Genomic DNA, 21,782 nt, shown 5'->3' with positions numbered 1-21,782 from the left:
TGGAGAATTGAAAGCAGCTGAGTGAGCAACCCAAATGCTGAAGGACTTGCCTGGACTGTCCCACCACCAGAGTAGATGCCTGCAAGAAAAAACAGAATGAGCCACGGATTGTTACCCAGGTGTCCACAGAAGAAAGGGAATGCCAAACTAACCTGCAATATAGGACCAGTTAGCAGGCAGGAGCTGTTGAAGCTGTAAATGTCCGCATGAATGCTTGGAATATTTCTCTAACAAAGGTCAAACTCAGGGTCCAGGGTTCAGTTTAGTCTCTGAAGGTGCCAACAGATTCTACATCAGATAATCCTTATCACTCAGATTTGGGCCTGAACTTTATCAGCCTCAGCCTCAGCTGTAATAACAAAATCTTCCCATCTTTCATTTCAAATATATATTTATTCTCCTGTTTCCTCTGATTTCTGTTTGCTTTAGTCTCATTTTGAGAATATGCAAGATATTTCTACATTACTCAGAATGGACATTTACAGAAAGAAGCAGTCCAAAATATCTTCATTTTCAGACACGGTATATATTTGAATAAAATATTATTTTTTTTATTGCTCCCTTTGGAATTTTGGAATCTTTTTTTTTTTTTTTTACCAGATATGAAATTAACACGTTTTGCACAGAAAAACGCCACACTGAGCAAAAGATCCCAGTTTCCCAAACACATGCACCGCACCACATTACCACCAAGGTAAAACCTATAGCTGGCTCCCATTTCCAAAAGTTTTAGCTTTTAATTTTAAACATATGTAAACAATGAGTAAATTCTAAACAGAACAGATTCTGTTAAGCCTGATTAAAATCACCTGATGCATACTTTAACATGCTTATTCATTGTCTCATTGACGTCAAGCCAAAAGCTTGATTTGTATTCTTTTATCAAGAAAATTCAACATAACCTGTTATAGAGGGGAATAAATCCAGACATTAGCCCAGCCTGGCAGGGAGGGTCGTTTTCCACCTAATGGTATAGAAACCTCATTGTTACACAATGGAGCCTTTAAACAAAAAGAGCGGCTCAAAGTGCATGGAGATTGTACTGCATCCTGGCAGGAAGGGCTGCTGGACCACCTCAGGGTCACTTTGCATTAACACTGTATTTGTTTGTAGCTGGAAAAATTGAAACAATCTATTGCTGAAATTAGAATAGAATCCTTCTTCATTCGTTTTCATCACATTTTTAAGCACTGAGTCACACTAAATAATTTCCTCCACCCCGCATGTGTGTCTTTTCTGGTCGACCAGAGCGCAGGAGTGGGAGGGTTACACCCATAAACACACACCCTCACAAACAGTTGTGACACACAGTCGAGGTGCTCTGACAGCGACGGCTCCTCTGACATGTTTCCAGACGAGGGGTAAAGGTCCACCGCTGTGTACACTTACTTATCATGCTACTAAGTGTTGCGTGTCCCCCTGTCCGAAGACACATCAGCCGGTTGCGTGGGATTAGCCAACAGCTGAAGGAATACCTTCTGCTCCCTGGTGTTGTGATGACAGACAAACACTCCAAGCATGTGACGCGTCCTTATGAAACTGTGATTAAAGCTGACTGAAGTGAGCACCGTCAATGGCAGGCGTAGGCCTGGTGCTTCTTGGAAGACAGGTTTGGTGTAAAATTCTTACAGAATACTTTGATTGCAGCTCTGATTGGTTTTCTTGGGCCTGCGCAATTCCTAGAACAAAGGGCTTGCATCTGGAGTGGGGATCATTAGAGGCTATTTATGCAGGTTTGATAATCACCTGGCCTGATGTGTAGCTATCTCCAGAACAAACACCATCATCACACAGAGGACAATCAGGCGCCTGAAAATGGAAATAAAAACATCCTTATTTTCAATGTCTTTCCAGTTTTAACTGTTTAGCAAAAGGCCAAAGTTCTGCCTTCTCCCAGTGTTATGTAGAAACAGCCAATCAGAGCCAAGACATGGGTCTTAGCGCTGTCACAGTCACCCAACGTTTACCATCTTAGTGACTATGTTGCTATATTTACCCACTTTTCAGACAGAAACCGTTGTTGGGCAAAATCGGAATTGACTGGTCAGATTTTTTAAAGATCTGCGATTGGCCGGAAAACTACAATCAATGCACCCCTAACCAGAAAGAGGTGGCATGGTCTGATGACTCTGATGTGTGTGTGTGTGTGGGGGGGGGGGGGTGTATTGCTTGCATGGGGAGCAGATTGCACCAGTATGGAAGAATCTGAGGATAAGCAATGTTCTGCTGTAGAATCATGGGTCCTGCCGGCCATGTTGATTGTTTTCTTCGATGCTTACCTAAACATTGCTTTGCACAGTGTAGGGCATTTTCATCTATTTCATGAAGACTCTGATTTCTTTCAGCAGTACAAAGAGATTGTGATGTTGATTTGGTCTCCTGATTCCACAAAAGTAAATCCATCTGAACATCTGTGGGATGTGCTGGACCAACAAGTTAAATCCAGTGAGGCCCTCACCTCACAGCTCACTGGAGTTAAAGACTCTGCTGCAAATATCTTGGTGCCAGATGCCACAGTCCACCTTCAGGGGTCTATTGGAGGTCATGCCACTAGTTTGACAGACAAACTAGTGGCAAATGAAGAGGAAAAGCATGAAACGCTTCAGAATAAACAAAGTCAATTGATAAACTTCAGTCTCACAAGCCACAGGGCTCCATTGTCAGGCCCCTTCTCTTTTCCCTTTATATGTTTCCACTAGGTGAAGCTAAAACTGGGCACCAACTGTGCTTCCACAATTATGCAGATGATTTACAAATCTATTTGCCCAAGTCAGGTGTCAGTAATGCAGTTCTCTGTTTTTTGGACTGCATAACGGCTGTCGAACAGTGGTTAAGTAAAAACTTCCTGTTTTTAAATAACTTCTAGAAACCATGGGATCATTTTTGATCTGGAGTTTAAATTTAGTACAAATCAACAATAAAAAAAATCAACTGCATCCACTGATCAAACTCAAATCTTTTTGAAATTGCACCGACTTGATGAAGGCCCATTCACATCTTTATTAGTTCTGGACTTCATTATTGTGATGGACTCTGTATTGGTGTCTCTCCCTAAGACAACTTGTACTTGTCCAGAGCTGCCTGTCTTTTAACCAACACCTTTTGACATGAACGCATTACCCCAGTTTTATCCTCTTCACACTGGCTACCTGTCCAGTTTAGGATTGACTTTAAATTTTTGTTTATTTTTAAACTTTAATGGGCTTGTTCCATCTTATTTTCTCTGAACGTTTAAGTCTTTCTGACCATGGGAGATCCTTGAAGACATCAGATAAACTTTTATTAGATGTTCCAAAAACTATGTTAAGGTATTAGGGTAACCAGACTTTTTCAGTGGCAGCACTCTGACCCTGTAGTTGTTCACTCCACATCTGACCCAGACATCTTTAAGTCTAAGCCTCAAGACTTATTTTTTTCAGGCGGGCTTTTAATGCCACAGAGCATAGAGGCATTTTTCTTATTTCTATTGTTTTATTCTATTGTTCTCTTTTTCTTGTGATGTGACTTTTTTACTGCAAAGTCCTCTGGTCACCTTAGTTGGTTGTCTTGAGGAATAACAGAATTATTATTAACCCAATGACAAAAATTGGACGACTGATCGACTTTCAGAGTGACTGGAGTCATGCAGTCACGAAAAGCATGGCTCACAATGCATTGCGAAAATTACAGAAATTCAATTCAGAGCACTGGGAAACTTAAACTCTGAATGAGCAACTGCTTTTCACAACCCAGCAAGACAACATGATTCAAAGCCAGCTGATACTATATGATCACGATTTCACTGCTGTCATGGGAATTTCACAAAACAGAACAGAAAAGTCTTTAGCCACAGCTTTGTTACTTTAAAAACTCTTTTTATGTGGTAGAAGATCAAACTCAGACTCATTGGTACACAGGACAGTTGCTAGTAGCCCACGTTTGAGCTGGCACGCCAAGTTTGCCCCTTGAAAGACAATAATGTGTTTGATTTCGGCAAGTTTCTATGACGACAATAAGGCCAAAAGACATTGGCGGGAAGAAAAGATGGCAAGAGAAAATGGAGGGAAGAGGGTATGATGGAGGGGGTTGGACTGGTAATGCCAAGACTCATGACTCATGGTAGCGAGGGACTGAGGAGGAAATAAGAGGAGGGAGGAGGCGAACGCAGGGTGGGTATTGGTGGACTGGAACGCATGCAGCCTTTTTTTTAACCTGGTGAGAAACTGTGTGAAGTTACAATGAAAGCAGAAATGATTGGGGCAATGGTGGCTCTGTTTTTGAAGTAGAGTGAGAATCATCGAAAGCTGTTCATGGAACACAACAATCAATCCAAGTTTCTCCCTGAGAAAATGAATGTGATTTAGGCTGATGCACCTACAGGTTGTGAGAACACTTCTTATTAAGGATTACATAAATCCAGGCACTTAGGTTTACCATTCCTCTGACTCAGCCATGTTACAACAACCCTTGGGAACAAAAGCATGCTGGTTAGTGCTGTTCACCTGGTTTTCAGGTGAAAGCCAGCCCATGTGGGTTTAGTTTCAATCAAAACAGAGCTGTGACTGTTTCTCTAAGCATCAAAAATGTCAATGCAAGTCTAAAACTGCCTTGTTATGGGTCACATTTGTGTTTTGGAAAAGCTTTAAGTTTAACATTATCTCATCACATCCTTAAAAAAGTACTTTTTATGTTGTTCCACCTTAAAGTAAAGTTATTTTTTCACACAGCTACATCGAGTTTTTCAAGTGAATGAATAATGACCTTGTGGAATTTGCTTGTAAAATTTTCAGCTGGAACTCTGCCAGAGTCAGACCAGGAAACATAACTATATTCATCTAATATTTTATAACTAGCAACAAAAAAACCCATCAGTACTTGGTTAATCATGCCTTTGCTAAAGCAGTGCTTCTCATCAATACATTTTTGAGTCTGTGTTTATTTCCTCTCAAATGGTTCAACTTGGACACATCTTTCAAATGATTGAAGATTGCATCCAAGAAGAACTTGCTAACTCCTCTCTGCCAATGGCAAGCAGCTTATTCTGTGAATTATTAAATGATGATTGCAGTTTGGAGAAACCTGGCTAACATAGCTTAGCATCAACCCCAAACATCATGTTGCTGGTGTTGACATCTAGGCTAGCTCTACCTAAAGTTAAGGCAATCTAAATCTTGACAAATCACTTAATGTACTTTTTAAGTTGTCCGCTTTTTGTTTTTGATCAACCAACTGGAACCACCAACTTTAGTTGACATTTGAGGACACAGCAGTTCAAACCCGAAGATCAGTCAAACCTATCTATAAATATTTTTCATGTGGCTTTCTCAAGATTATTATATCTCACCATCATGACAAAACCACACAAACATATTTATGGCAGTAAATAGCATCAGCTTCTGATGCCAGCAGGCTTTGCTTTGACATTTTTACAACTTCTAATTTGATAAAGATAAATTCAGATGCTGAAACCCAATATTTAATAGATTTCTGGTGCAGGTTGGATCTACTGGCAGTCTAACCTGCTCTGGTTTTTATTTCAACATGCAAAACAGAACTGGCTATACTGGAAAGCTAATTGAGTCAGATTAAGAAACCAACCATGTGTTTTTGTTCACATTCATTGTTTGTTGTTGCATTATTAATCAATGCCTAGCCTTAACCCTATTCCATCAACACATCTTGCTTTCAGATGAATCATATATACAACAAAGATTAATCTTGCTCCACTCCTTTTAAATACTCTCTAAAATGGAACTTTTTCAAATTTGATCAGATCTCCAGATCTCACGAAATGCTCTGCATTTGAATACACAAAGTGGACACAAAGAAAGAGAGAGAGAAAAGAAGTATCACCTCTTGAAATTCCTCAAATAGATCTCTGTATCAACTTAGAGAAGCATGTAGAAGAGGAGGGTAATAGTTTTGACTGGCTGGGCAGTGTGTCAGGGAGGTGTAGAGTTACAACCCAGCCCTCCCTCTCACCCAGATCTGCAGCTAGTGTAAGTCCCCTCCCACAGCAGAGGCAGGGTTTAAAACTCCTCGGTAGATTCCTCTCTGTCTATCCGCCTTGGTCTCTCCCCTCTGCTGGCCTGCCTGTCTGCCTGCCTTGATTAGATCACAGATCACTCTGACCATCCAAAACTTACTTCAGTCAAAAGAGAAAACTACTTCACAATGTCTTTCAGGGCCTCTACCACTTCTTACAGGAGCTCAAGTGCCCCAAGGAGCTTCAGCAGCAGCTCTTATGCTGGACCAGGTGGCATCACCTCCCGCAAGACCTTCACAGTCAAGAGCTCCTATGGAGGTTCTGGCAGCAGGGGCTTCGGAGGAGCAGGCTTTGGAGGAGCAGGCTACGGAGGAGCAGGCTACGGAGGAGCAGGCATTACCAGCAGCTCTGCGTACAACGTCAGCTCCAGCATGGGTTCTGGAGGCTTGGGTATGGGCTATGGAGGCGGCATGGTTGCCCAGGCCCCCATCACTGCCGTCACCGTGAACAAGAGCCTGCTGGCCCCTCTGAACCTGGAGATTGACCCCACAATCTCAGTCGTCCGTACCCAAGAGAAAGAGCAGATCAAGACCCTCAACAATCGTTTTGCTTCCTTCATTGACAAGGTAAGAGCCTGTGACATTATGTGTGTAAAAACCTTCTCTCCAAACTGATGAAAAATTGTTTTGGTAGCGTTGCAAGTTCAGTTAAACAGTGTAAAAGTTGCTTGTAGTTGTGACATTCTTATACAACCTGGAAAAGAAACCCATATGTTCAGCACATGCCATGCAACATTGACTTCCTCCCTTGTTTTGCATAGAGAAAGTTGATTTATGCTCCTCTGTTTGCTTTCCTCACCTCCCACAAATGAAACACAGGCTACACAAGGTTCAGCTTTCTATCTTCTGGATCTGGCTGTCAAAATGCCAAATTTAAATGAGACACAGACCTGAAGAGAAGAGAGAAAGAAAGAGGGAAAAAAAGCGTAAGGGTGTGTCAGGGCAGAGCTAAGAGCTTGTGATATGGGTTACCTTGGGAATGGTCCCTCCCTCAGTTCGGGTGTGGCCGTTTATGCTTCCCTGTCCTCCATCTCATTGCCTCATACCACACACACTCACACACAGAGTCATTAAAGACTGCCTTTTGTTACCTTGACAGCAACATCCTATAGAAGGTGTGTCCTATGACTGGATGAATAGAGCAACTTTTAATCTTTCAAATCAACTCTGTGTGTGTCCTGTGTGTGCAAGCCCAGGAGAGTATCAGTCCCCTGAGGTCTCAGTAATGAGTTAATATTTAAAAAGGCCGACTGGTTTCATGTTCTGGCCATTGCCAGCTGACTGGTCGTGAATCGACACTCTGCCTCCTGGTGCAATGATTAAATGAAGATAAGGAGTGTTTTGCATAAGTCAAAACTGAACAGATAAACTTCAGCCAAAGTTTCTTTTGTCCATCTGTGGCGTTCTGAGTCACTGTGCTGTCTGTACTTACTCGATGGTCAATTCAAGACCGTCTGAAGCCATTTGATCCGCAGTGGCAGAGTCCAATGTCCACTGAGTTGTCTGATCTGCTTTTGTTATCACTCTTTTAGCGGTCACAAAAATGTAAGCTCACCACCACAAAGCAAATACACCCCCCAAACACACACATACACTTTTAGGCCACCCCTTCATCACTTTCTGCTTACATTCCTCCCTCATCAAGCCTATAATATACAGTTAAATATTTACCTTTCTACATCGGGCAGCAGTACCGACTTGGCCACTCCCCTTTTGTCTATCCTAGTGGAAAAACAGGACGGTGTGAAAGAGAACGTTAACTAGCTCAATTCCTCCATCACTGCCCTTTTTTTCCGGCCACCTAAATCCTGTCAGGATGTGCATATGTCATGGAGTTCTTCCTGTTGGCCAGTATGGAAAAAACAGCCACCACTTGCCTTGGAAAACAAATAGATGAGAGGAACTGAGACTGCAGAGCACAGTGCAGAAATGAATCTTAAAGCTATGTTATGCACATATCTAGAAAGTTCTGCAATAGCTAGAATTTCTGATTATGAAATCACTTAGCCACCGAGAAACAGGCATGTGAGCCATTCATTCTGTCCCTATTAATTGTTTCTTGAATGCAATAGATATCCTAAAATGATCACTGCTAATTATTCATCTTCCGCTTATGTTTAGGTTCGTTTCCTGGAGCAGCAGAACAAAATGCTGGAGACCAAATGGAACCTGCTGCAGGGACAGACCACCACCCGCTCCAACATCGACGCAATGTTTGAGGCCTACATCGCCAACCTCCGCAGACAGCTGGACAGTCTGGGCAACGACAAGATGAAGCTGGAGGCCGATCTGCACAACATGCAGGGCCTGGTGGAGGACTTCAAGAACAAGTGAGGGTTAATACAGACTGGCTTTCTATAGGATCCATCTGTTGGGTTCTAGTGAGATATCAGCATTACAGGGACTCCTCCCTAAATCTGTCTGTCTGTCAGCTTACGTCATACAAACTTCAGGGAATTACAACACTAAGGAAGCATGTTACAGACGCCCAGTACACTTTTGGTACAACTCATTTAACCGAGTTGGCTGTCAGAGACAGTTTGTACTACAAAAAGAGTTAAGTACTCTAACAAGGCTACTCCAGAAACTGGCAACTGGAAACTTAAGTTTGCTGCTTGTCCAAAGATAAAAGGAGTATATGAACTAAGAAGCTCCCAAGGGAAAAATATCAGTAACAACTCCCTCACTTCACCATGAGTTAACACGCTGTGAGGCAGATGTCTGAGGGAGGTGCACAAGGCACTCGTGGACAACTACTGCCACCTAGAGTACCATCAGACTAAATGGGATGAAGAGTACATGTGATGAGATTTTGTATTTATTCAAACCCATGTGACAAACTGTACTTTTACCTTCTCAGGTATGAAGATGAAATCAACAAGCGCACGGAGTGTGAGAACGACTTTGTCCTCATCAAGAAGGTAATCATTTTTCCATCCTCTATCCATTGCTCTATCTTGATGTGCCATTCTAATGAGCATGTCTTTTTAAGGATGTGGATGAGGCCTACATGAATAAGGTCGAGCTGGAGGCCAAGCTAGAGAGCTTGACAGATGAGATCAACTTCCTCAGGTCGATCTACGAGGAGGTACGGCACAGACTGTCCTTGTTGGTGTTAATTGTTTCTTAGCTTCTTAAGGCTCTGAACTTAGTCAGTTATTGATTTATTATTCTAGTCATGGCATTCCTATAATGTCTGCGGTTTAATTTTGGAGCATAAATCTGCTTTGATGCATATTCTTTGAACATCTGTGAAGCATTTTGGTCTGACTCTTGCACCATTTATGGAAACAGTAGTGGGATGGATTTAATCAAGAACTTGGGTTGACTAACTCTTCTCTTTTGTTCTCTCCTTCACTTTTGTTTAAATTTCCTCAGGAACTGCGTGAGCTCCAGAGCCAGATCAAGGACACCTCAGTCATTGTGGAGATGGACAACAGCCGTAATCTAGACATGGATGCCATTGTGGCTGAGGTCAGGGCGCAGTATGAGGATATCGCCAACCGCACCCGTGCTGAGGCAGAGACGTGGTACAAGACCAAGGTATTGAAGATGTCATTTAAGATATTTAACACTTCCTGGTTTCAGCAAGAGCTGAGGCAGTTTCTAAGACCTTCTTTTTTTGATGCTCATTTAGTATGAAGAGATGCAGACATCCGCCAACAGATATGGAGATGACTTGCGAGCTACCAAAACAGAAATTGCAGATCTCAACCGCATGATTCAGAGACTCACATCAGAGATTGATGCCATCAAGGGACAGGTACAGAAGATAGGTTCACCCAGCATGGAACAAGACCAAAAGCCACATTACATCATTATTTCATAATCAGATTAACTTATTACTGTCGATTATTAGCGTGCCAACTTGGAGGCACAGATTGCAGAGGCTGAGGAACGCGGCGAGCTGGCGGTGAAGGACGCCAAGGGCCGGATCAAGGAGCTGGAAGAGGCACTGCAGAGAGCCAAGCAGGACATGGCCCGCCAGATCAGAGAGTACCAGGACCTGATGAACGTCAAGCTGGCTTTGGACATCGAGATCGCCACCTACAGGAAGCTGCTGGAGGGAGAGGAGGACAGACTGGCAAACGGCATCCAGGCCATCAACATCTCCCAGCAGAGCAGTAAGTCAACTTCAAATGGACTTTGAAGCCTTTTCACAGTTTGTTAAATTTGTACGTTGTCTTACATCTGTCTGGTTTGATCTAAACAGCAAGCTACAGCGGTTTCCCTGCGGACAGTATGAAGAGCAGCTACTCCAGCGGATACAGCAGCGGGTACAGCAGCGGTTATGGCAGCGGTTACGGCAGTGGTTACGGCAGCGGCGCTGGTGGCTTCAGCAGCGGCAGCGCCGGCGGCTACAGCACCACCACACAGACCAAGAAAAACGTCGTCATTAAGATGATTGAGACCAAGGATGGCAGGGTGGTGTCCGAATCCTCCGAGGTCATTGAGGATTGAGCCGTCTAGATTAGAAGTGCAGCTACCTGCCTGCTATGATCGCCTCTGCCTCTCTGGTAGTTTTATACTCGCCGCTCACCCACCTCCACTATTGTAATAAAACAGTCTGAAGTAAAATGCTTTCCGGCCACTCTCCAATAGAGCACAAACATGTGTTACATGAAGCAATAAATGATCCTAACACTACCAAAGATCTGAAAGGGACCAACGAACTCATTCAGTTTATCTGATGTCTGACTGTTTGTACTAAAAGAAGTAGTTTTGCACCGACCAGTGAATTTCAACTTGGGCAAATTGCAAGTAGGGAAGAAAGGAAAAAAAAATAGAGCACATTCCCATGAAGTCTATGCAAGTGCTGTACCACACATGAAGGGCCATTTTGTTGCATTTAATGAATAGTGATCCTGTTAAAGGAATGTGAATGTACTGAAACAGAGTTTCAGTGTCGTTGGTCAACTTTTGTTTTAAAGTTGCCTCCTACAGTAGGTAGTGCATATCTTCCCTGTGCGTGTTCTGTAACTGAAACTGTTCAACCCCTTAGGAAGCTGCCCGTGTCACACTGTTGTCCTGAGGTGCTGTTTTTGCTACCAAACTGAATAAAAATGTGTTTACTAAATGGACAGATGTTTGACTTTCCTTTTTAACAGCGACTCACTAAAACACTAATCAGAAAAAGTACTTGAACCATTTAGTTTTGGCTTATTAGTTCAAATTGGCGGAGAGAGATTAATTCTGAATCAGAATCTCAGTGGAATCTGGCAAATTAATAAAAAACAACTACAAAATTTCTGGAGAAATTTAAATGCCAAAATGTGCATATTGGTCGAACTTGAATTAGGCCATCCACTGCTGAAAATTAGTATCAGTGTTAAGGTTAGCTAAAATTTAGTCAGTAGCACGTGGGGTATCACCAACATGTTGACTAACATGGACTTACTCCCTTTATTATCCAAACACTAGTGTATTAGCTAAAATCAGCTCAAATGTTCAGGTTAGCTTAAAGTCTGTCAGTACCATGAAACCATTGAAAACCGTCAATGGTTTTCATTTTTTTTAAAAACAACAAACATTGATGGTTTTCTTTAAATTGACTCATTGTAAAGAAAACCATTTTTTCCCCCTGAAATTTACACTTTATTGAGAGATGGTTAACTTTAATAATATTAATTAACTAGAATACAAGACCATTTTTTGTTCTTATTGTGTGCTTTATCACAGGTAACTTGATTTATTTCTAATGCTATAATTTATTGATCAGAAGCAAAATATAACATGAGTTGAATAATGCCACGTTATTCACGTTGGCCTGTATTGTTAAATACAGATTGAATGGCGGTTCATGCAGTTGTCGCTACAGAGACAAAGCCCACTTTGATAGTAATTTGTGTATTTTTTGATAATGTATTTGGTTTGTAAATCTTGTTTTGATTTGCAAATCTTGTTCTGATCCCATGCTTGGGACATCTAAGACGTCTAAGTATTTTTTCCCTGTTTCAACTCTAGATTAAGCAAACTAAGTGAAACAACTTGCAGTCTGGTTTATTGATTAATGTTGAATTATATTATAACAAGGCATCTCCTGTGTCCTGTGACCTTCATTGATAATTGGTGGTTCTTGAAACTGCTGCTAACAAATAACTTGACTCATCATTAAATTATATGTGACATTGTATCTGAAGCCTGTTGCAAACATACAACATCATTCAAAAATACAATTATTTGCATACATTATGCTGGTCTATGTAACAAATTAAACACAGTTTGGGTCTTGGTCCATTTGTGCAAATCTGCCACACTATAATATTGTAAATACAGCAGATAATGTACGTTGATTGATTACTGGCAAAGGTAATTAATACAAGTCACTGAAGCTTGTCTGTCACAAATTGTGATGGTCTGCTTCCATCTGACAAAACACCATCATATATAATACATATATAATATGATGTTTCATGTCTTACATGAAAACACTGACTGTAACAGAAAGGGCAGCTTCAGTTCAGACTACTTTTATATTCGCAGGGGTCTATGGCGCCATCTATTGGGGGAATTGTGCCTTGTCAACTCGAACTGGTCTTAGCAAATGTTACTTCCTGATTATGTCAGCTTGGGCCTTACTTAAGTGAACTCTCATTCTCACTGCTAAATTCCTGGTCTTCTAACAAAATAGAAAATGTCTATGTAAGAAGTTCCTGAAGGTTGAGTTGTTCTGATGCAGAAAAAAAGATCTCTAAAACAGATCTCACAAAGAAATTTAGATTAGGCTCAGCACCTATCAGACCAAAGCTTTGGGATTCCAGTGAACCAAAATGAGAACCATTATCCACAAATGGAGGCCAAAGCCCACTGCTGACATTTCACCCAAAACATCTTGATCTTGATGCATATATTTGGGCAAGACACTAAACCATCTCATTTCTCCTGATATAATTCCAGGGGTGTAAGGACTTTTGCTTTGAACAAAGGCATTTTCTATGAAAAGATCATTTACAATGGAAATTACTAGTAAAGAGTAACAATGGGTAGTAGCCCTAACTTTGGTGGGTACAAGAATATTAAAAGCTGGGCCACAGAAATGGATAACAATGTTCCAACACACCTAGAATTGAGTTCTTTTTTTTGTTTTGTTACATTTTTGGTGACATATAGGTACCATCTTGATGTATTACACTTTTCAGCTGAATTGAAAATCATATTATTATAACTTTTGGATTCATTGTAATACATGTAAGATGTGTGATTATTAAAAAAGATTGATCTGAAGAGGATTCAAATAGAGAGACAGAGAGAAAAAAAGTGTTTGACATTCCTTGGATAGATTTCTGTATCAGTCATAGAGGTCTATAAAAAGAGGAGGTGATTATTATGGCTGAATAATAAACCCAGAGGTCCAAAGGTATAGTTAGGTCCCCTCCCTCAGCAGAGGCAGGGTTATAAACTACACCATAGAGTTCCCTCTGTCTGTCCCACTTTGGTCTCTGCCCTTCGCTGGTCTGCCTGCCTGACATCCTAATTCCATTTCCTTTCTTAAAAAATTAGCCTGCGAAATGTCTTTCAGGGTCAAAACCACCTCCTACAGGGGCTCTTCTCCTGGAAACTTCAGCAGCAGCTCCTACGCTGGACCTGCTGGAGGCTTCAGCTCCCGTAGGTCCTACCAATCCTACGGAAGTGGCTATGGAGGCGCAGGAATGACCAGCAGCTCTGCGTACAGTGTCAGCTCCAGCATGGGTGGTGCAGGAGGCTTGGGTATGGGCTTTGGAGGGGGCATGGCCCCCATCACTGCCGTCAGCGTGAACAAGAGTCTTCTGGCCCCTCTGAACCTTGAGATTGACCCCACAATCCAAGTCGTCCGCACCAAAGAGAAAGACCAGATCAAGGGCCTCAACAACCGCTTTGCCTCCTTCATTGACAAGGTAAGAGATTGTCAGGAATTGCTGCAGTATAGTCCAAGATTGAGTTACAGATCGTAAAGGCTGTTTTACAACCTTGATGATGTTATGCAACACTGGATTGAGAACCTCATGTTCATCACATTGGATTTATTTCCAATTGTGTAAGTTCTTCTTTGATTAATGGTCATCATTTCCTCCTATTGCAAACACGAGTTTGTGTCTCTAACCGCATCAGGACATTGTATCAACTTCCATTCATTTTGGTAACTCGATTTGTCCTGAACTTTAACCTAATCTTAAGGCACACCTTGGCCCTAGTCTTTTCTGCTAACTCTAAAGTGGATGTTTCACTTCATTAGTACTAGGCTACAATGTAACACACACAAAATCACTCCCATTGCTTATCATTGCCACAGTAAAACATTGAAGGTGATTATACAGCTCCACCCTATTCTGTAACAGCTCAGAAGTGTCCGATCTGGCTTCCGGTACTGCTCCAGCTTACAAATACCAAACAACAATGCAAAGTAGAGCCAAGTGAGTCTAAAGACCTGGGTTGAAGAAAGTCCAGGTTTGGGTTGTTACAACATCTCTGGCTTTGTACGTCTTATTGAAAAGTTGCAAACATGCCCTCCACTGGTTCTGATGAATTGCTTTTTTTTGGTAAAGTTTCTAGACATTTGTCTAAGACAATAGCTGTATAGAATAGGGTCTTGGTGTTTCACAAAAGTGTGTTTCCACTTCTCTACTTCTTCGACTTTCATCCATTTGGAGGTCCTTCAGTGGTCTAGCTCTCTTGTATCCATCATGTTCCTTTGGTGAACCCAGCTGTGACCTCACATTCAAGGAGAAGTTCAAATAAGCAATGTTCTGGGATAAAACAACTATCCATGGTTGATTGCATACCTGAATTCTTCCAGACAGATTGCCCCAGATTGCTGTGCTAGAACCTTTCCTTACATTGAAGCTATCTAAAATGTCCAGGAGACCTACACCTACACTTTTTACAGTCTTGATAACGACTGAATAACCCAGTGTATTATGATCAGGTCTCATCAGGTAAGGTTCTTAGAAAGCTGGAATGCCTTTAGTTGTCTTTCTGTGTCTTGTTTTTCAATGAAAAGTTTTGTCCATATTGAAATAGGTTTATTTCACAAAACTGCAATGGAAACACTTTTTTCACATCGTACAAATCAAGTGGTCAACAATTAGATGTTACTGATGGCACAAACCATGAAGAAGACGACAGGACGTAGTTGGAGGAGGATGGTGCGGCACGATTTTAATGACACATGAACAAACTTATTCTTGTGATTTTAATAGATTTTTTGCCAAACTATGTTTTTTTTGATGGACAAAGTTTTGGGCAAAATTTGTAATAGAAACACAACTATAGACAATGCGGTTACACAATGATGCTGAGAAGGAATATGTGCAGTGTTTTGAACATCTTAGTTTCTAACATAGTGTCTGTTTCAAACCTGAGGTAGAGATCATACTGATAGAGGCATTAGCAGCAACGTACAGTGGGATCTATATGAGTTAGCTTTACAAACTAAATGCTGTTCTCCTTTGACAACATTTAAGTATTCATATCTTTAACGGTGATGGGAGGGTGCTGACTTCCACTCTTGATGTCCACCGAGTCGCAACTCAATTGGTTCTCAATTGGTTCAAGGGTGACAAGTTGTTCATCTAATTTAATTAGACAAAACCCTCTGAGATGTCAGTGGTGCAGGGTTAACATTTAAAGAACGCCGACTGGTTTTATGTCCTGGTCAATGGCCGCTTAGTGGCAGGGTATCAACTCTCCTCCACCCAGAACAACGATTAAACAAAGATAACGGGACATAAATTTCACCCATAGATTGTGTTATCTGTCTGATTCACTTTATTGTCTGCATTTTCTCAAGTTCAACGCAGCACTATAGTAACTCGTTAAATTTTGAATGTCAAAAGGCAGCGTCTCTGAGTGGCGTATCTGTTCTCACTATTACTCTTTTACTACATGTAAGTATGCAAACTAGTTCTGCAGTAAAAACATCACCCGTAATCTTTCAGTTGCCTTTGAGTTGCCTCAGCTGTCTTTCTGATCTTCTCTTATCAAAACCTATAATATGCAGTTACATATTTACCCTTCTGCACTCGGGAGACAAAACTTTGCCACACCTTTTTTTTTTGTCCATCCCCGTTGAAAAAGAGGAAGCTATACAGGAGAAGGATTAAGGGACTCTTTTCCTTCATCGCCGCCTTTTTTAACTACCTATTATAAAAAAGGAGATTAGGATACACCCCTTTTAAATGATATGGCTTTATATGAGGTGGCACCTTTTTCTGTCTGGAAGAAGATTAAAAGATTATCATAGTTTCAGCATCAAAGCGGACATCCCCCCCTTTTGATTTGATTCTTCCAAATCTAGAAGGTGCAAAACAATATGACGTGTTTACAGACCGAAAAAAGTTACATTTGTCACTTTTGATCCATTTAATGATCAGTGAATATAATATTATTATTTTTTTTGCATTTGACCTGTCATTTACAATTTAAATACAATCAAAGGACAATTAGCCAATCTCACTCGTTTTCCGTTTTAATGATGCTACACTCTTAATAACCAAAGACATTCTAATCAGAATTTTTTGTCACAGACACCAAATAGACATTTTAGATTAATCATTTCCTGATGGTGTGCTTAAACAATAACATGCTGTACTTCATAATGACACATATCATTTAATTTTTATTGCTCCTACTCATCTCCCAATATTAATACTCAGAGGTCTCTCCCATCTGCTTTCCTTGACAGAAACAGATTATTGACCCATTGGGCTTTCTACAGGTCAAACTAAATACTGAGGTCCAACATGGGATTAAAAAAAACTACTATAATGTTCCAACAGTATGTCACTGACAAGACAACAGCTTTGTCATTTGATTCTACAGATAAGCAAGAATGTGAAAAATATTAGCCATCTTAGAGATTCCTTCTGTTTTTACTTTGTTGTCATAGAAGTTAATTTGTCTAGATCTAGTGAAAAACCTGTTTACCTTAAACATCACCTTTAAAGAAGGTTTTGCTAGATTTCCATCTCATAAGAAAATATTAAATACAAGACAAAGAAACAAAATCATGCTAACTTTATTTGCATGATCTTGTGGGAAATTGATGAAATGACCTAACAATTGATTGTTTTTTTTTGTGTCTGTCTTATAATTAGGTCCGTTTCCTGGAGCAGCAGAACAAAATGCTGGAGACCAAATGGAGCCTGCTCCAGGAACAGACCACCATCCACTCCAACATCAGCGCGATGTTCGAGGCCTACATCTCCAACCTGCGCAAACAGCTGGACGGGCTCGGCAACGACAAGATCAAACTGGAGGGCGAGCTGCACAACATGCAGGGCCTGGTGGAGGACTTCAGGAGCAAGTGAAGAGCTGCTAAGTCCATCAGGGTGTTTGAGACAAAACTTTTCTGAATATTCAAAATCACTTCAGAACATTTTTCCCTTCTCAGGTATGAAGATGAAGTCACCAAGCGCACAGATTGTGAGAACGACTTTGTCCTTGTCAAGAAGGTAGAGACTGGACACTTAAAGTTAACTTGTTAACTGCCATCATTTGGTCTTTACCTTCTCATCAGAAGCAGAAGAAAGCCAATTTCTTTTTTTTATATCACCTTCTAAAGAGCACATGTCTTCCAGGATGTGGATGAGGCCTACCTGAACAAGGTTGAGCTGGAGGCGAAGCTGGACAGTCTGACGGACGAGCTCAACTTCCTCAGGTCGATCTACGAGGAGGTACGGCTCCAACTTTTCTAGTTTCTGTTAATTTCGTGAATTTTTCCACCTTTAATCCCTTCAGCATCCATTTTGTTTTTGTAATTTCTGTCAATGCATTTATTTGATATTTGCATCATATTTCTCCTTCGTTGGCTGAAGTTTGTTTTTGGCTGACCCGGGTCCTGTGCCATCTCTGAAAAGTCTGTGCAGTGACGTTCATCCTTGCAAAATTTGCTCAAAGTTATTTAAATTTCAAATAATTAATAGATCCTAAAGGAAACCGGTTCCAAGTGTGGATACTAGCAAGGTTTAGCTTTCATCTCCTCATGTTCTCTCTTTTTCTTCCCCCAGTAGCTTTATTTCAAACAACACACAGGCAACAGAGAAGACATGGACAATAGAATGTAGATTATAATGTTAAATTGGTGCTAGAAACTTGCAGTCTTTCAAAGTCAGAGTGGACATTTGAAATTATGTTAGCATTGGCATTAGCTTTCGCTCAATACCACCTTGATGCTGTGCTTTAGCGTTAGTGGAATTAATGTTTTTATTTGTGCTTAGCACACCTAACTTTTTAGCTAGCAGTGCCCATCACTATTTATACCTATGACCTAGTTGCTCTGACGTCCAGGCGGCACAATACCTTCAAGACACAAGACTGTTACAGCCTTGAATATCTTTTGCTTGTTTAACATTCCAAAGCCATAACACTGATTCTGATAGTTTTACCTTTAATCTACAAAATAATGTATTACATTTACCATTATTGCAAACTAAAGTGAAGGCATAGCTAAACATCTGAAGACAGATCTTGCCTGTTGGTCAAATTTCCCCAGGAACTGCGTGAGCTCCAGAGCCAGATCAAGGACACCTCAGTCATTGTGGAGATGGACAACAGGCGCAACCTGGATATGGATGCTGTGGTCGCTGAGGTCAGGGCGCAGTACGAGGATATCGCCAACCGCACCCGTGCTGAGGCAGAGACGTGGTACAAGACGAAGGTACTCAATAACTCAAAAAGTATTTATTGCTTCACAGGCTCAGCTAGAGCTGCATTCATAAGACCTTCTTTCCTTTGACCCTCATTCAGTACGAAGAGATGCAAACCTCTGCCAACAGATACGGAGATGACTTGCGAGCTACCAAAACAGAGATTGCTGAACTCAACCGCACGATCCAGAGACTCACAGCAGAAATTGACGCCATCAAAGGACAGGTATAGAGAAGCATTTTCTCAATATTGTACAGGAGTTCCCTTCTCAATATTTGTACCATCACATCCAAAACTGTTGAGATGACTTTACTATTTAATTAATTGCCTGTTAGTGCACCAACCTGGAGGCACAGATTACAGAGGCTGAGGAGAAGGGCGAGCTGGCGGTGAAGAACGCCATGGGCCGGATCAAGGAGCTGGAGCAGGCACTGCATAGAGCCAAGCAGGACATGGCCCGCCAGATCAGAGAGTACCAGGACCTGATGAACGTCAAGCTGGCTTTGGACATCGAGATCGCCACCTACAGGAAGCTGCTGGAGGGAGAGGAGGACAGACTGGCAAGCGGCATCAAGGCCATCAGCATCTCCAAGCAGAGCAGTAAGTTGTCTGAAAACGGACCGGAAGGCTCAACACAGTTTACATTCTGCCTCGTTTGCTAATGCCTGACTTGATGCTCAACAGCAAGTTACAGCGGCGTCCCCAAGGATAGCATGAGTGGCAGTTACTCCAGCGGATACGGCAGCTACTCCAGCGGAGGCTACGGCAGAAACGACTTCAGCGGCAGCAGCTCCGCTGGTGGCTACAGCACCACCACCACCAAGAAAAATGTCGTTGTCAAAACCATTGAGACCAATGACGGCAAACTGGTGTCTGAGTCCTCTAATATCATTGAGAAATGAGCTGCCTACCTTAGAGGTGCAGTTACAGCCAAAATGGTTCATATCCCTGGCAGATTTCAATGTAGGTTTTTTTCTGATAGAGAATGAGACAGACATCACTCCAAAAGTAACAAAACGTTTAAGTAGAATCAATTTTGAAAAAATAATTTTCCAAAGCCAGAGTCATTTTAAAAAAATGTCTTGTCAAGTATTATTCAGAGAGCATCTGCAATAATGGAAAATCTTTATTGCATTGCAACAATAAAACCCTTCCTTTAAGTTCTGGCTTCTGCCTGCTTGTTTCCACCAGCAGGTTGACAATTTCGATGCAAAAACACAAAATCTTACTAAGTTTTTTTTGGTCTAGTTTATCGTGCAAATATCTTAGTGCAATTGGAATAAGTCAAAACTGACTCATAAGTAACTTTTCAGCAAGATAGAGGTGTTTGTTTTAAGTAAATAAATTATTAATATTCATGAAAAACTACTAGCTTTTATGGCAGACTTATAAAAAATGTCTTGTTATAGGTGAAATAATCTGCCAAAGGAACTAGTACTTTTTTTTTTTTACAAACATCAAAGAATAATTGACTCTAAAAAGTTCTCATATCTTGGTGAAAAGTTAATTATGAGTTAGTTTTGTCTTAAATGTAGTAAGATATTTGCACTAGAAATTAGACCAAAAATGCTAGGTTTTGCATTTTTCCAGTGATGTTTTTGGTAATGATTCCAGGTCTCCAGGTCATTCCCCTAATCTTTAGCTCCCTTCACATTATTTACCACATTCCAGTCAGGATGAAAAACTTTTGCCTGGGGTATGAATATATTTGGCCTTAACTGTGCCTGTTTGTCATGACCTTCTCTAACTCTCTGGTAGTTTCATACTCAAAGCTCAACCACTGTGACCACTGTAATTAAGAGACTGCTGTGGTAAATAATGTTTTCCTGAGACGATGTTTTGCAACAAACTGAATAAAGCCAAGCTAAATAAATGAAAATGAATTTGCTTTTATTTCAGAAGACAACTTAAAGTGGAAAAGTATTCATTTTAGGAAATATGCATGAGAGAACTGTTCTTTTGTCCAAATCAGTTTGAAGAAATCCGAGAACTTATTTGCAGATTGAATGAGATTTACCATCATGACAGGCTGAAAAACTGAGGACTGTAATGTTTTTAAATTAACTGCTCCAACTCTGACTCCAGGGAAAGGAACACAATTCTTTTTTAATTGGGGTTACATAGAGTTATCTTGACTTTTGAAGCTGAAAACTTATTTGACAATTTTCATAATGTATAAGTCTGAAACCGAATAAAAACCAGTTTAAACGGGCCCTACGGTTTAAACGGATGTGTTGATATTAGATTAACAAAGCCTATCTTCTAGGAAGAGTAACCACAAACACAAACACACCCCTCCATTCAAACTAAGAATCAAGAGAATGTGTCCAGGTCTGAGGCTGTTTTGGGTTCTTAAGTTGTGACTTGTTATTCGTTCTGATTTTGATTAGATCAGCCTCTTTCTGTTTTCTTTTGGTTCAGTCCTTTCTAGTTTAATTATGTTTCTTCATTCTTTAGTGTTAGGTTCATTTCCTTGTTCCCAGTGCACTCTCCCTCACTCCCTGTGCCACTTTTTCACTCTCTCTCCTCACACCTGCAAGCTGTTAACTAATCAGCCCTGGTCCTTTGTTCCAGCATTCATTGTCCCAGTACTCATACACCTGTTCTCCTCTCATTGCTGGTTCCTCCTCGTTAATCCCGCTATGCTCCTTGGGTTCCTGTTTTGTTCTTGCTGTTTTTTGTTCTTCTCCTAGCTGCTTGTAAGTTTTATTTTATCATCAGTTTTTCATTAAATTCTTGATGTTGCTGCCTTTGCCTTTGCTGCTCGGGCCTAATAACAATAATAATAATAAGTAAGTTTAATAGTTGATAAAAAATTTTGCTAACTGGAATACCTGCACTTTTCAAAGAGGTAATGCTAAAGGGCACTCATTTTAACCATGCTAAATACTAATATAAGATGCTAAAGTCAATCAAAATGTTAAGTGTAATTATTTTGTGTTTGTTTTGTAATAAGTGAATGTTGAGTAACATTAATCATTTACTCTCACACTGTGGGATGTCGGCTCTGGGCCAAACATGAATAACTAAGGTTTAGTAGACAGTGAAGTTAAAAGATAAATAAATGAATAAAGATAGTGAGCTACAACCTGATTAAAACATAAAATTGCCTTATATCCCATTTATTCCTTAAA

At 40.8% G+C, this 21,782-nt stretch overlaps 2 protein-coding genes and 1 long non-coding RNA gene across 3 annotated transcripts in view; 2 read left to right on the top strand and 1 right to left on the bottom strand.

Annotated features, from left to right (window-relative positions):
- LOC116720590 (uncharacterized) overlaps positions 1–21,782 on the bottom strand; it is a 957,300-nt gene that overhangs the window by 402,975 nt on the left and 532,543 nt on the right. The gene's annotated exons all lie outside the window — the stretch shown is intronic.
- On the top strand, positions 6,020–11,105 carry LOC116720400 (keratin, type II cytoskeletal 8-like). The gene is made up of 8 exons (XM_032563656.1): positions 6,020–6,591; positions 8,146–8,354; positions 8,885–8,945; positions 9,017–9,112; positions 9,403–9,567; positions 9,662–9,787; positions 9,884–10,148; positions 10,238–11,105. The coding sequence occupies exons 1-8, from the start codon at positions 6,154–6,156 to the stop codon at positions 10,483–10,485; spliced, it is 1,608 nt and encodes a 535-aa protein (XP_032419547.1). The 5' UTR covers positions 6,020–6,153; the 3' UTR covers positions 10,486–11,105.
- Positions 13,440–20,859, top strand: LOC116720418 (keratin, type II cytoskeletal 8-like). Its single transcript, XM_032563679.1, has 8 exons — positions 13,440–13,898; positions 17,097–17,305; positions 17,393–17,453; positions 17,580–17,675; positions 18,494–18,658; positions 18,748–18,873; positions 18,984–19,248; positions 19,333–20,859. Exons 1-8 carry the CDS (start codon positions 13,533–13,535, stop codon positions 19,548–19,550), a joined length of 1,506 nt encoding a protein of 501 aa, XP_032419570.1. The 5' UTR covers positions 13,440–13,532; the 3' UTR covers positions 19,551–20,859.

This window comes from Xiphophorus hellerii, chromosome 1 (assembly GCF_003331165.1).
Source record: "Xiphophorus hellerii strain 12219 chromosome 1, Xiphophorus_hellerii-4.1, whole genome shotgun sequence".
Classification (NCBI taxonomy): Eukaryota; Metazoa; Chordata; class Actinopteri; order Cyprinodontiformes; family Poeciliidae; genus Xiphophorus; species Xiphophorus hellerii.
Note: the sequence above shows the minus strand (reverse complement) of the source record. Positions and strands in the feature narration are given on the sequence as shown.

Coding starts and splice junctions, on each gene's coding strand:
- LOC116720400 (XM_032563656.1), top strand. CDS start 6,154: ATGTCTTTCAGGGCCTCTACCACTTCTTACAGGAGCTCAAGTGCCCCA. Junction 8,946..9,016: donor ACTTTGTCCTCATCAAGAAG/GTAATCATTTTT, acceptor TGTCTTTTTAAG/GATGTGGATGAGGCCTACAT. Junction 10,149..10,237: donor CAACATCTCCCAGCAGAGCA/GTAAGTCAACTT, acceptor TGATCTAAACAG/CAAGCTACAGCGGTTTCCCT.
- LOC116720418 (XM_032563679.1), top strand. CDS start 13,533: ATGTCTTTCAGGGTCAAAACCACCTCCTACAGGGGCTCTTCTCCTGGA. Junction 18,659..18,747: donor AGACGTGGTACAAGACGAAG/GTACTCAATAAC, acceptor ACCCTCATTCAG/TACGAAGAGATGCAAACCTC. Junction 18,874..18,983: donor TTGACGCCATCAAAGGACAG/GTATAGAGAAGC, acceptor ATTGCCTGTTAG/TGCACCAACCTGGAGGCACA.